This window comes from Engraulis encrasicolus, chromosome 1 (genome assembly GCF_034702125.1).
Source record: "Engraulis encrasicolus isolate BLACKSEA-1 chromosome 1, IST_EnEncr_1.0, whole genome shotgun sequence".
Lineage (NCBI taxonomy): Eukaryota > Metazoa > Chordata > Actinopteri > Clupeiformes > Engraulidae > Engraulis > Engraulis encrasicolus.
The window spans coordinates 17,993,868-18,009,378 of NC_085857.1; the positions used below are offsets into that span (position 1 = coordinate 17,993,868).

Consider the following 15,511-nt stretch of genomic DNA (forward strand, 5'->3'; position numbering starts at 1 on the left):
TGTTTGCCAAATGCTGTTTTATTAACACCATTAGTGTCATTCTTCTCAATCTGACATCACTGCCATTGTCGTTACCGTTGATAACAAAGCTGACGCAAAGATGGCTTAAAAAGGGGAGAAACATAGGTGGTTGGGTTTGGGGTTGTGTGTGAGACTTCCCTGTCTAAGGGCCTCCACATTTTTACCTTGAGAGGGTCATTCCTGTGTAAAAGTGCATTTTACATAGTAAATATTGCCGTGTTAGTTTAACACTGCAGAGAGTATGGGACCAACACTATCAATGTTAAAATTCAGCTGTGTTGAATTGGCACAGTGCAAAATTTACTATGTACATTGGGCCTGATTGTTTTAAGAGCAGTTTTTAAGCACACACAAAAACAAGACCCTAAGCATTACTATGAAGTCACATCTGATCCCACCTCACTGAGTGTAATCTAAAAAAGGACAAAAACAGACAGCTGCACTGCACTGCTTCTCTGTATAGAGACTTTTTACAATACTGTAAGACTAACCTGTGATAATTTCAGAACTACCGTACAAAACTTGACCTTACTCTGGATTTAGTTATAGGCTACTTGTAGTGATAGGTTTTTTAAAAATTGCCTTCTATAGAATATAGGCCTAATTCATTTTTTTATATGTCGCGATATTGCTGTATAGAAGTCCTTACCAACCTTTAAAAAAAAAAAACTAAGACATTGAACCAACAGACGGTAAATGAAACTGGAATGTACAAAATAAAATTGGAATGTGTTAGGATGGAGCACTGGACTTTGTGTCTTGCATCACTTTGCTTAATTTACTTGCATGAATTTATCTCCTCAATAGTCAAAATTGAAGATTTATTGTCATTACAACAGTTTGAAAGGTCTTTTGAAAAAAGGACAATTGAGACAGTGCATGAATACAACTCTTATCGTTTGGCTTCACAGATGTGAATGTCCACTGATTGTCAGTACATCAAAAACTAAATCTAAAACTGAATTTCTACACAGTATGGTGTGGGATCAGACGTGGAATAATTTATGTATGAAGAGCTCTTTATACCAAAACACAATATTTCAATTTTCAAAAAAGTTTTTCATTGTGTTGCTCAGGTAATAGTTTGAAGCCCCTGGCAACCCTGGGTCATACAAACTGTACAAAGAGACCAATAGCAGCAATAGCAGCAAGAGACCAATAGCAGTCATGTTTGGGATACGCATTCCAATTGGTTTCCGCTGAACTGCGTCATTGCTCATAAAGTTCAGCTTCGTTTCACTTCTTTTTTTGATGCATTTGATGCCCAAAAATGCTTGTGGAACTTCTCTTCTGTCAACTTTATTACGCCCTGCATGTCAACCTCGGCATGCTTTCGCTGAATTTCTGCTAGTCTGCTAGTTCCGGTTAGCGAGCCCATGGCCTGAATGATTTGGCGCCACCTTTGTAACCGTGGATGATAAAGAGGATACAAAGTCAACTATTTCCGCCACCTTTACTGCATTTGGTCTCTCTGTACAGCTAGGGTCTGTACACCCTTAAGTGTGACTTGGGTCCAAATATGAAGGCATTACTATTTTGTATGTCTGGTTGAGGAAGAAAACAATTAGACCTATTCTCTTAAGACAAATTACAAAATATATCCTTTACAACAGGAGAGAGCATTGGAGAGGGACAAGATTGCACACGTTTAAACTTTCATAGATCCCTCACTCTTGTAAATACAAAGATTTGGGTAGGGTGGGTTGGGGGTGGGGTGTAGACATCTAAACAAAGACAACTCTACATAAATGATCATCTCATACACCGTATGTTTGTTGTCTACTTTCACCTAAATAGAAGGCACTTTCGACCATCAAAATACTGATACTTAAATATCTTTTATGTGCAAATAAAAAAACAACAGCTAAATTGGTTAAAAAAAACACACACACAAAAAATGCACAGCTGATGATTTCAAATAAGAGAAATCTATTATTACCGTAAGTGGATGCTTATCTGTGAACGTTTACATACTTGTATCAGGGTGTGGACCGTGACCCAGGTCCGTGTCAATGGAAGCACAGAGCAGCAATACGTGACAAAAGAGCGATAAAAAAAAGAGAATAATACGATCAACATTAAAAAATGTTTCGTCATCACAGAAATATAATAGAATGATTTCTATCAGCCGTTTAGCTGAAATGACTCTATAGTCCAACACATACTGCACAGCCACAATGGTGCAAACAGAAACAACATAACATCATGTGGCTTCCCAGTAATAAGCCAGCGTAAGACAGCGTACTGCATTATTATAGGTCAAATACTGAGTGTCAAAGGTGATGCTCGGACTGAAATCCATGTGAGTAGCCATTCCTGCATTTAGGTCCTGGTTATCTAAGTATGCAGATATTTTTAAAAGCGGATTTTTTTTCATCCGTTTTCATATGAACACGCCATGTGGATACAAAACAAAAACACCATTGTGACAGGTGTGTTGTAGACATATTTACTTAAAACCACTTCAGGGAGCTAAAATTCTGTTTACGTGTAAACAGAAGGCGGAACCATTTTGCACTTACAAAAATATCCACATACGTACGTGTAAACAGGGGTAATGTAAAATCAGGAATGCTGCATCCTCATCGCCAAGTGTTTAATTCAGTTGGACATGAAAAGGTAGGCCACAAACATACCTTTCAACATCTTTACACATACCCGGGTATTTTTTTTGTAATCTGAGACTTTTCCCCTCGTTTGAGCCTTTCACGTATATCTAAAGGAAACAAATATTTTCCTTCTGAAAAAAAATCTTTCTAAAATGTCCGGCAAAAGTGGAGATTTTTGAAAATGGTGGTTTTTGTATTTGTATTTGTGTTTGCACGTACACAGAGATGAACATACTTGATTGGCTTACCTCCTTCCCCTGACACTGGCAGCTCTCGACTGCATGCTCACATGGATTCACAGATGGTGTGAAAACGGATTTGGGAAAACGGACGGAAGGAAAATGTCTGTTTATCAAAATACCCGGGTATGTGTAAAGGGCATGTTTGTCAAGTCCAAGACTCATGACTGATAACAAAAACCTGGTCCCATGAGCCACTGACATACAACACCTCTTAGACAAGGCTTGTGCTTACTGTAATATGGCCTCTCACTGATGACGCCGAAACACGGTGGGCCGAACTCAGTTAAAACATTAGTTTGAGACGGAATTTTGTGGTATTTTGTGGGGTTTTTTACTAGCAAAATCAAATTGTTTCTGTCAACTGTTTCTTTGTTTTTTTGTGTTTGTTTTTCAGGGAGACCAGGCATCTTCATACATCTTGTGTTATTTAAGCAGTTGAATAGTCCAGGTGTCACAGCAGTAAAACCGCTAGTAGCCTAATATGGATAGCATATATAGTATATATATATATATTCTCTTCTCTCAGTTTACATTAAATTCATTTTCACAGATGTGTTATGCTAAGCTAACGTTTTGTTAATTACTGTGCAATAAAAGCAGCAAAAATGCAATGATTGTCCACCAAGAGTTTCATTCCGAGGCTTTTCTGAGTGGAAGGTCAACTTCTACCATTTTTTATATGAAGAAAGAGGAGGTGGCGAAAGCGGCAAGGTAACTCAATGCCACAAACGTAAAAAATAAGCAAAGTATTCAACTTGGTTTCAAAACATTGAAAGCCCATGGTCCGTCGTAAGAACTGTTCCATTTTGCACCACACTATTGCATGGGGTTTGTCTTGTCTAGAAATCACATACAAATAGTATCACTTTTCATACAGAGACTCAAGAGAGAGCACCCCTAACAACGTAAATTCATATTAAAGTACATTTGAGATATGAGACGTCGACATGTCGTCTAAGAACATTTGTAAAACCAAACTGCAAACAAAACAAAACAAACAAAAAAAAACGTTTTTTTTTCTGTTTGCTACGTCATGATGAAGTAGAGATTTTGTAAAACTGGTTCTAGATAAAGTGCAAAAGAATGCTTTGTCATACAGCCTAAGGGGACTGTTAGGTTTGCTGAACTGTCAGTTAATGACCTCCTCAAGTCAGGTAGAAGTTTAATGAAGGACCCCTTACAAGCCAGTAAAGGGTTGTCTCTCTCTCTCCAATTTCTTTTGTTGGAAATACATATGTATCCTGTCAATAGTTACGTTTCCATGTTGCAGTTACCTTGTTTCCCCTCACAACGTTCTTTTGTTACATTGTGTTTTTTGTCCCACGTGTTACTACAATGTTTCTTCACCATCATCACGGGTGAGAGTTCATTGTGATGACTTCAGCGGGAATGTAAATTCTGTTGTAGGGAAATGTGTCAGAGAGAGTAGGTGAGAGAGAGAGAGAGAGAGAGAGAGAGAGAGAGAGAGAGAGAGAAGGACAATTAAAAATGAGTGTCGTCCCAATGTTGACCCTGTCCAAGTCTGTGTCAAAGTTCCACAGTGAAGGCGATGAAGATTTCTACAAGGTGCATGTTGGGAAACAAAAATGGCGGACATTATCGTTGTCACAAAAGTCGCAATGAACCTCTTTTTACCCAATGGCTTATTTTTTTTTACGGACATTTCAGTCACACCAACGGCAACTGGCTTAGGCTGTTGTCCATCGACAAAAACAAACAAACGAGAAAAAAACATTGTCTATCGTCTTCATTTTGTGGTCCATCTTGTGTGGTCTCACCCATCCAACAGGTGAGGGAGGTTAAGACATGCTTATATCTCATTGGCCTCAGGTAGGAATGTTCAAGTAAACTGTCCCATAGCTTCTTCAAAATCTTTTTTTTTGTAAATCTTCTTTAGGGAATGGGTAGGATTATTTTGTTATAGCTTTCATTGAAAAACAAATCAGAGCAAATGAAAAAAAAAGCCTCTGTCCAAAAAAAAATGTCTGTCCATGAATATGTGTTGTAATGGTGGGGAAAAACAACCCCTGCCACCCCACTCCCGCAAAAAAAATCTCTGCACAGCCATACACACTCATTCTCATTTCTCCTTCAACACACACACACACACACACACACACACACACACACACACACACACACACACACACACACACACACACGTAAACACACACGCACGGCGTACAGAGCGTACCCTTTCCGGAAAGGGGTCGACCTTTTAGCTGACCACAGCTGGCCTCAGCACCACCATTCCGGGAGGGATGACGACCCAGGACATGGGATCCCGTCCGAACCCCAGCTCCTCCTCCTCCCCATCCTCCCCATTCTCCATCATCATCATGCGCTCTTCCTCATCCTCGTCCTCCTCATCCTCCTCCCTGACCCTCTTCCGGCCCCTGGCTGCTCCTCCTGCTACCCTGCTGCCGGCAAGAAGGGGCCCGAGGCCCAGCGAAGCCCCGGGGAAGAGAGGCGAGAGCAGGCCCTTGCTGCTAAGCCCCAGAGCTGAGTGATGGAGGCCGCCGGGAGTGGAGGCGGCGCGGCTGCTCCCCAGGGCGCTGAGATCCAGGGGCCCGATGTTGGAGAGGGGCAGCGAGGCCCCGCCGAGCCCGTGGAGGCCGTGGTGGCCCCCCAGCAGGGCGGCGGCCGCCGCAGCCGCCCCGGGCAGCACGATGTGGGCGCCGGCCACGTAGGGAAGCTCGGGCGGCGGCGAGGTGGAGCTGATGGACGCGCAGTCACCCTTGGGTCCCCTGGAGATGGGGCCGGGGAGGCCGGCGACCGCGCTCATGATGGTGGCGGCGCCGGTGGGCGAGGTCGCCACCAGGCGGCCGGCTTTCAGCAGGGCCTCCATGCCAGCCGAGGTGGGGCTGGTGCAGCCGCCGCCACCGCCAATACCACCGCCGATGCCGCCGCCCAGGCCACCGATGCCTTGCTCCTGGGCCACAAAGTGGCCGTGGGCCTTGATGTGCTTGCGCAGCGAGCTGGGGTCGGTGTAGCGCTTCAGGCAGCCGGCCATCTTGCAGAAGTAGGGCTTGTCCACGTAGTGGGTGCGCGTGTGCTTGAAGCGGTCGCTGGAGTTGGAGTAGCGCTTGTTGCAGCCCTCGTACGGGCAGATGTAGGGCTTCTCACCTAAGATTCAAGATTCAATTCAAGATTCAAGATTAGTTTATTACGTCTTATTATAGGTTTGAAGCCTATAAAGAGTAAAAATTGTTGTGGTTTTTTTGTGTCCACAAAAAGATTTAAAAAAATAAAAATAAAAAAAGAGAGGGGGGGGTGGAAAAAAGTGCAAAGAAAGTGCCTTGTTGTCTTCAGCATGAATTCAGTAATCTAACTGCTTGGTGGAAGAAACTACTTTGGAGTCTGGTAGTGTGAGACTTCAGGCTTCCGTACCGTTTCCCAGATGGTAATATAGTAAATAGTTCATCTTCCACCTCCTTCTGCGGAAGGAGCGAGGGAGATACACAACGGTCAAACCTTTGAGGTGTTTCTTTTTTTTTTTGGGAGGAGAACCAACGCACACCAGAAGTTTCGAGGTGCAGGTAGCGGGTCTGAAACTTGAGAAAGGCCACACTGGATGAAACGGTGTTTGTTTAATAAAATTCATAGGGATGCACCAATACCGATACTGGTATCGGTATCGGCTCCAGGTACTGCTCATTGTACTCGTACTCGTACTCGTCAAGCACTTGCCGATACCAGGAACGATACTGCTATTACACAAAACAATGCAAAATCTTGTCACGTTCTGTGGACTTTAAAGCATAATGGAAAAAAGTGCAACCTCATACATTTACTAACATTTAAATATCACAGGTGGAAAAAAACAAGGCCATTTGTATTTTGGTGGTAAAAGGTATCGGTATTGGTACTCTGTATCGGCAAGTAGGCCTACACACATTAATGTACTTGTACTTGTATCGGTTTTCAAAAAAATGGTATCGGTGCATCCCTAAAAATTCAGCATATGATGGACAAGTGTGTGCGGTATCTTCCCCTATGAAGGAAATCTTTGAGTATACCATCACTTATCACGTACCATTAGGCGAGCCGCACACCGGCTCCGACAAAGTGCGGCGCACTTTTGCTTCCGACATAATTCGGACCCCCAAACCAAATTTCACACGAACATTGCATTGATAGTCAATGGGCGGCGCCGACAAAATAGAACTCGTCTCTAATTGCTATCCGACATCGGCCAATGTCCACGGACATCGGCGCCAGTGTGCGTGGTTCTATTGAAAACAATGGAATCGAATTTTAGCTGAGCAGTGCTCAGCACTTTGTCGAAGCCGGTGTGCGGAAGCCATTACAATTTTGCAAACATTTTGAGTTCTCACTATGATGTCACAATGGAATCCGCGGGATTTTTAACATAGAGTTCTATGGCAGCTGTAAAATTCATGATCTTTGAGGAGTAAAGATAATGTATGTTTGTATGATAAAAAGATAATGTATGAAAAGACAGTTGTTGTTATTATTACTATTATCATCATTATTGTTATTTTAATTATTAATATTATATAATGTTATTAATATAAACTTGAGGATATATACAGTAGCTGGTAAAGGATTTTGTGAAGTTAATCTCCACCACTGAGTGTGTGTGTGTGTGTGTGTGTGTGTGTGTGTGCGTGCATGCGTGTGTATGTGATTTCCTTACCTGTGTGTGAGCGGTTGTGTATTTTCAGGTTCTCCAGGCGGGAGAAGCTCTTATTGCAGGTGGGACAGTGGTGAGGCTTCTCGTTGGTGTGGGTGCGCACATGGATTAGCATTTTGTACCTAACCAAGAACAACACAGATACAGAGAGAACATTTTTTTTAAATGAAATGTTTGTTTAGCGGAGGTGGTGTGGCGCAGCGCGTTAACAAACGGTACCATATGCGGGAAATCTGGGTTCAAGTTCGGCCAGGTTGATTTCTTTTTTTCATATATATATATTTGGGGTTTTTTTTCCAACTTTGTTAGGACAGGACAGTGAAGAGTAGGACAGAAAACAAGTGGAAGAGAGAGATGGGGAGGTGTCGGCAAAGGACCCGGACCGGGAATTGAATCTCCGTCAGCTGCATGGCAGGTGAGTGTCCTACCCCTACTGGATGGCCAGAGCAGGTTCATTTCATCACCCTACCAATCTCTCTCCCACTCTCTCCCATCTCTTCAGCTGTCCTATCTAAATAAAGGCTAAAAAGCCCCAAATATATATATATATATATATAGATTTAAAGTACATAATTAAGTTCCTATGCAGTCAATGTCCAGGTGCTCATGATGCAAAGTCATAATAGCATAATAGAACCTGACCAAGTATGGCAGTAATGCCAACATTGACTCTCGCCAACTGGTATGTTTCGCTTTCGTCGTCACGACACCATCAGGGTAGCCCCGCAACAAACACATTTTTCAAAAATCAAAATATGGTAGAAGGGGGCCCCCTGAGATGTTTGGTGATCGAAAGCCACTGGCTGTAATCGACTGGTATATGGGTGGCCTTGTCATGGTAAAGCTTTGGAACCCCTGGCCTGGGCCCACCCATCCTAGTTGTGTTAATCAGGCAACCACAGACCAAACGTAAGGGACGTGAGGGCAATGGTGTCACGTAGGCAAACCCTATTAGGCCAAGGCTGCCAGAGACAGACAGACAGACAGACAGACACTAAAATATTTCAGTTCTATGCTGTAATGAAATTGGGTTATTGATTTAAACTGAATTTAAGACCACATTTAATTTACTCATCAAAATGGCCACCAATGGCCTATCACATTTCAGCACTCAACATCTGCCTGCAATCTTCTGGACAATAGTAACATAATATGCAGTATTTTGCACACAAGGGGGCGCCAAACATTAGTGATGGGCCCGCCGACAGCTGGTCACACTTCGCTGCAAAGACTCAACTACATCATATCGGCATGGTTATGACATCACCAAGTGCCTTAAGTAACAGATTCAGATGTGGTCATCACAATTTTGATGACAAATATAGCAAAGGCTCTGTGCAAAGGGGTTAAGGCTTTTGTTATACTCAAAACATGCAATTTCCACCTCTCACGCTTCTCCTTTCCTCCTCTCTGAGCGTTGGATAAAATTTGATGGGAAAAAAACGCAATATATACCGTCCAAACAGTATATCGGGCTAGCATGCCCATGGCGAGGCAGGTTTGAATCCAGCCTTGGTCATTTCCCAACCCTACCCCATCTCTCTCTCCCAACCCTTTCCTGTCTTCTCTATGGGGCACCTAAGTCACGCCCTTCTACTTCCGATCCGTGGGGCTGGAGCTCTCAAAATTTTGAATGAGAGTTAATGGAGCAAGTCAAGCTAAATCCTCAGTGAATTTGAAAGGTTTGGATTAGACTACACGTGCGCCTCGCATATCTGACGTGAACCGAGTCACAGACAACCCTACCGCTGCACCACGGCTTAAGTGGCTGCACGTCGGACATGCAACGTCTGTTGTGTAGTCCAAATAATTACATATTTTTGCACACACACAACTCAAAAATCGCTTGCCAAGTGAAGTCACCAAGCACACCATTGGTTGTTATTAATTCTGAGGCACAGCATATGTGTGATCGACGGGGAAATGCGAGGTGGATCGGAGAATAGCTTTGATCAGTCCATAACAGTCCAGTCAAAAGTTTTTGCGTTCCCAGCCCCACAAGCCGCCCGGAAGGGGTGGAGACTTAGGTGCCCCATACAGTCCAGAGGGTGTACACTGCCCTACAAAGGCAAAGTGCAGTAACTACGCCAACACTGAAACTGAGAAAAAAATCCTTCAAAGCCTTGGTATGAGGTCGGATATTGTAGTTACTGCAAATCTGACATAGCATTATCTCTAAAACGAGACATCTTTGGACCATAAGGCTTGGTTTGTGTAATGAAGACAGTTTTCAGTCTGAACTCAATTTTGACAAAATATGTTGTTACTGCACTTTGCCTTTGTATAGGGCAGAATAGAGTAAAAGGGAAAGTATTCTTGCAGTGTATCCACATCATGAGGAAAAGTGGAATAAATGCTCACTGCTCCCTTGGGGTGCCACTAGGGCTGCCCCCCTTTCACGGGTGAGGCATAAATTCAATTCCATTGTGTGCAGTGTGCATTGTTCACTGGTGTGGTGTGGAGTGCTATGGTGCTATGTCACAATGACAATGGGAGTTGGAGTTTCCCAGTAGGGCTTTCACTTTCACTCTGTCACTGTCCTATGTTACAAAAAAGTACTTCTAAAAAGTAAAACCTTGAAAGAAAAATGTCGGCATATTTAAGTCGTTTTGTTCATGTAATGGCCAAGCTTTCGGTCGATGGATCTTCCTCAGGGCTCAGAGTTAATCTTTCTTTCACAGTTTCCACTAAGTTTGGCCCCTTTTAATTGCGAGTGCGGTGTAATGCGTTACTTTAAAGTGATACTGTCCCATTTTTGGAAATAAGCTTATCTTACACCTCCCCTTGATTTAAATAATAGAGTTTTACCGTTCTCCTATACTTTCAATGTTCTCTGGGTATGGCAGTGCAAATTTTACCTCCAAGCTAGCAGTTAACATTGAGTCCTATGAGGCCAGATAGCCGCCAGCTGGTATCATAGGACTCAATGTTACGTAACTGTTAGCTTTGAGGTAAAATTTGCACTGCCATACCAAGAGAACAGTTGAGAGTACAGGAGAACGGTAACCCCCCTATTATTTAACTCAAGGGGAGGTGTAAAATAAGCTTATTTCAAAAAATGGGACAGTATCACTTTAAATGCAAAGTAAAAACCTTATTACCTGGCGTTGAACCCTCGGCCCCTGCGCGCACAGCCCTCCCAGTGGCAGCAGTAGCCGGAGTCCTTCTCTGGCTTCACGTGGAAGTCATTAACGTGGTCCACCAGCTCCTGCAGCGAGTCAAACAGCAGGCGGCACTACAGAGTCACAGCACAGAGACAGAGACACACACGCACGTACACACACACACACACAAGCACACACATGTACACATAGACAGACACATACACATACACACGCGCGCGCACACACACACACACACAAGCACACACATGTACACATAGACAGACACACACACACACACACACACACACACACACACACACACACACACACACACACACACACACACACACACACACACACACACACACATACACACACAGAAACCAAAGGGAAAATTGAATTAATATAGCCTAATAGTAATTGTAATAAGCATACCCAATAATACGTGGCCCTGAATGTATTATGGCTTGACGTAGTTCCAGTTATTTTAGTTGAACAAGTCATGAAGACACGAGTGAGTTTGCTGAAAATAAAAACCCATGACAAAGAACACACAACATGTGTGTATCATGACAGTAACAACAACAACAAAAACAATAGAATTTGTCTTACATTACATTTGGAAGCAGCTTTTATGCAAAACCATATCATTTTTACAATATTTAGAGCAGACGGAAGAGACAATGAGAAGGGGGGGGGGGGTTAACATTTTTACCATATTGACCAGCCTCAATGGCACAATCCTGGATAAATAACGGATAAATAAACACATCTACCAAGCAGATCTCACAGGTGTACTTAACTTTACAGGCAAGGCACACAAGAGTATCCCATAGTGGGGGCGACCATTTTAAAATATTAGCCTTCAGTTACCTCAGCATAGCGTTAGCCACAGAAGTGTTTTAGGACAATCAAGACTGTGGTCTGTCTCGCCACTGAAAGTACTGTGTGGAAGCTCTCTATGCAATTAGGTTTGTGTGTGTTTTTTTCCCCCCTGTAATGTCCTGCCACTGCATACTGTACATGAATATGGTGACGTGTTTTTGGTGTGACCAACAGAAAACGAGCCAGTGTTTCACTCCTTTCAGATGAACTTCTTACTATTTCAAAGTGTTGTAGCCTCATGATGGGCACTGACCTGGGAGCAGGAGAACCAAATGACAAGATAAAAGATTAAAAAAGTCAACGACAACCAGGATTTTTCTGCTTTTCTGCTTTTTTTTCACAACATTTTGAACACAAACAATAAATAAAAAAGGAGCAAAGAAATACTGGTTGAAGCTGACTTTTTTTTTCAGACTGTTTGAGACGACCAGGTCCTGTCACGAATCCAACAGCAGAGAGCACCAGAGGGCCACAGAGGAGAAATGCGAGCACATGGATACATAAGAGAGAGAGAGAACCAGACAGGAAATGAGTTGAAGAGAAGAGAAGAGAAGAGAAGAGAAGAGAAGAGAAGAGAAGAGAAGAGAAGAGAAGAGAAGAGAAGAGAAGAGAAGAGAAGAGAAGAGAAGAGAAGAGAAGAGAAGAGAAGAGAAGAGAAGAGTAGAGTAGAGAAGAGAAGAGAGAAGAGAAGAGAAGAGAAGAGAAGAGAAGAGAAGAGAAGAGAAGAGAAGAGAAGAGAAGAGAAGAGTAGAGTAGAGTAGAGTAGAGTAGAGAAGAGAAGAGAAGAGAAGAGAAGAGAAGAGACGAGACGAGACGAGACGAGACGAGACGAGACGAGACGAGAAGAGAGCTACTACAAGAGGGAGGGGCAAGCAAGGAAATTATGTGCTGCACATTTTTTAGTAACCTTGGGCCTGAGATTCAGCAACAAAATACTTACTTATTTATTTATTTTTTATTTATTTATATTTATTAAACAAATCTATTAAACATCTACATCTGTGAAGATTGTCAGTCTTTCAGGTCAAGTGATGCAAGTTGTATGCAACTTTAGGAAAATACACAGTAGATCTATGTACTTAGTATTCAAGCTACCTGTAAAGTTGAGTATTTGTTTGCCAGAGATCTTTGCGTTCATCATAGATACAAGTCTTTAAACATGGAGGTCTCTCATGTTAGTGGTGTTGCACCACATCAACCATAGCAAACTATAGCTTTATGCAGTTCACTAATCTACACTGAGGCACTCTGGTGCAACAGTTAGTGGCTGTATTTCTTATTTTGTCCACAAGAGGGCGTATGGCTTTTCTGGATAACCTGAGAGTTTAAATCAAAGCTTTTCCATCATATGGAAATCTCCAAGTTACATATAAATCATTCTATGTGTCGCCAGTGCAGCAAAGTGGGATCAATTCCGGTCCCCTTAGTGGACAGGACTTTGTAAATTTTCCCCACTGAATGCCATCGAATAACATTTCACCCTGTCTGGATTTTACTCTAGGCACAAACAATAGAGCAGAGAATAAGACCTAAGACATCTTTTAGGATGACATTGCTCTAGCATATCTACAATATACATATGTAGGGCCTAGGCCATTGAGTGACTTATATTATATTTCATATTTCAGTTTTAAACTCAATTCTAAACCTTCCAAGAACCAATGTGGCATATAGCCTACAGGTTCCTGAAGCAAGTAGCCTACATGTAGTCTGTCACACATGCATGCATGCATAGCTTTAGTGGGGATCTATTTTCATTAAAATACATGGAAACATATCTGTCCTTCCACACCAATCGGCGGTCGGGCGTCAGCGGCGCGGGAGCCGGCTCCGCTCACGCTGCATTTGGAAAATAGAACTCGAGCGGATTTTGGGCGGCAGTGACCAGTGGTGTCCCATTCAAATGAATGGCAAAGTTGCGCACTAGCTTTGGCTGTGGGGGGAATTTGAACAGGACTGGTTGCGCACGCCGACACTGTCAATGTTAAAGGCAGAGTAGAACACACCGGCCAAAACTAAGCAGAAAGACCTCAGTCGTCTCACTTCCGTTCCCACGATGCCTTACAGTTCAGCCCTTCTGTGTTGTCACTCACCTTCTTCCAGCGGCAGGCCAGCTGCTCGTCTGAGGAGGGCTCGGGCGACGCCCGCTTCTCCCCGTTCCGACCAATAAACAGGGAGGACGGCAGCTGGAAGCTACCGCCTGCACCAATGGGAAGGAAGAACTGGAAGCCCTGGGCCGAGGCTCCGCCCTCAAGGTAGCGGGCGTTTGCAGACTCCTGTGAGAAGGTGAGGCGAGCAAGCGAGAGAGAGAGAGAGGGAGAGAGACAGAAAGAGTGAGAGAGAGGGAGAGAGAGAGAGAGGGATGATGTACTATTGGCAAATTAAATCAAAATGCCATGCCTAACTGCAGAGAGAACAAGCCCAGACATAACCCCTTAAGAACACACGCACACGCACACACACACACACACACACTACAGGACCGCCCACTGAGGCGTCTGAGAGGAGCATGGTCATAAAGGGTGACCTGTATGTGAGACTGAGACCGTGTGTGTGTGTGTGTGTGTGTGTGTATGATTATATTTGTGTGAGAGTGACTCACACATCAGCAGTGGACACTACTAAATAGGCACAGAGGAGAGAGAGTATAAGAAAAAAAAATTAAGAAAAAAAGATGAAGGCATGGTCTTGAGGCCATCATGTTCTTTGAGATGTTTTGCAAAGGTCTAGTGTGTAATTTTAATACTATACAAATTTGATCTCATATCACAAATTTGATTTTTTTAAAACATTTTTTTCTATTTGATTTTTTTGTGGGGGGTGGGGGGGGAGAAGAGATTTTGGAGTAGATTTTTTTTTACAGCCAAAGATGTCTGACAAGTCATTTCAAATGAAGGATTAACATGAAGATGTCCACCCATTCATGTATGGAAAGTGTACATTCCCCGCCATAATCACTGAGAAATTGATGGCGGTATTGAATATAAATGGGGAAAAGATGACATTTGTGAATGGGCAGCATTAATAGAAAAAAAGTTTTAAAGGTGGATTTTCTTTTTTTTTTCTTGCTTTTTCTTTACCCCTTTCTGCACTACTAAGAAACCCTAATAAGAAACACAACTTGATTCAGGGGCACATCTCTATCTAGTCTTTCTTTTGTCTATCTATTCATTTGAAACCCTTTATTGGAAATAATCTAATTCCTAGTTGCAATCAGTTTGTTTTAAACCTGATCAAGGACACATTCGGGCTCATGTGTCCGCAGCAAACAATTCCACATTAAAAAAATGAGGGTGGGAGCGCAGGTGAAACAATGGAAACACACTAGTGATGACAAAAGAGGTCACAACCCAATTTGGGTCACTCACAACCCAGTATTTTTGGATATGCCTAATGCCTTTGTGTGTAGTATGCAGATGGGTTACATGTCTGATCTGTAGTGGAAAGTGTGCACATCCAGCAAAAAAGCATCAGCAGGTGCCAAATCAAAAAACTGTCACATGTAGGAGCGGGAGAGGATCTGCTCACTGCTTGCAAAAGACTTAATTTATTAGGAGCAACGTTTCAATCATAGATCTTCTTCAGGCATCTTGATGGATATGCCTAATGCCTTTGTGTGTACTATGCAGATGGGTTGTACATGTCTGATCTGCCATACAATGTGATTTGTATCATTGAATTCATTAATCCCCAAAGGGGAAGTGATTTTGCTAGCTGACCATCCACACAGTGAGACAGTGACATGACATGACATGACAATGTGTGTGTGTGTGTGTGTGTGTGTGTGTGTGTGTGTGTGTGTGTGTGTGTGTGTGTGTGTGTGTGTGTGTGTGTGTGTGTGTGTGTGTGTGTGGGTGTGGGTGTGTGTGTGTGTGTATGTGCACGTGTGCGTGTGTGTTTGTGTTTTTGTTTGTGTTTGTGTGTGTGTTTGCACGTAAAAATGCCACTACTAGAGCATCGTAATGCCGTGTCCAGACCAAGAGCGAACTACGC

At 43.0% G+C, this 15,511-nt stretch overlaps 1 protein-coding gene across 1 annotated transcript in view; it reads right to left on the reverse strand.

Moving 5' to 3' along the window:
• glis2a (GLIS family zinc finger 2a) overlaps positions 1–15,511 on the reverse strand; it is a 97,232-nt gene continuing 81,721 nt past the window's right edge. The window contains exons 4-7 of the mRNA XM_063198281.1: positions 13,612–13,794; positions 10,631–10,764; positions 7,533–7,651; positions 1–5,998 (exon numbers count right to left, since the gene is read on the reverse strand). Coding sequence (XP_063054351.1) covers positions 5,091–5,998; positions 7,533–7,651; positions 10,631–10,764; positions 13,612–13,794 — 1,344 coding nt within the window. The 3' untranslated portion in view covers positions 1–5,090. The remainder of the gene's footprint in view (positions 5,999–7,532; positions 7,652–10,630; positions 10,765–13,611; positions 13,795–15,511) is intronic.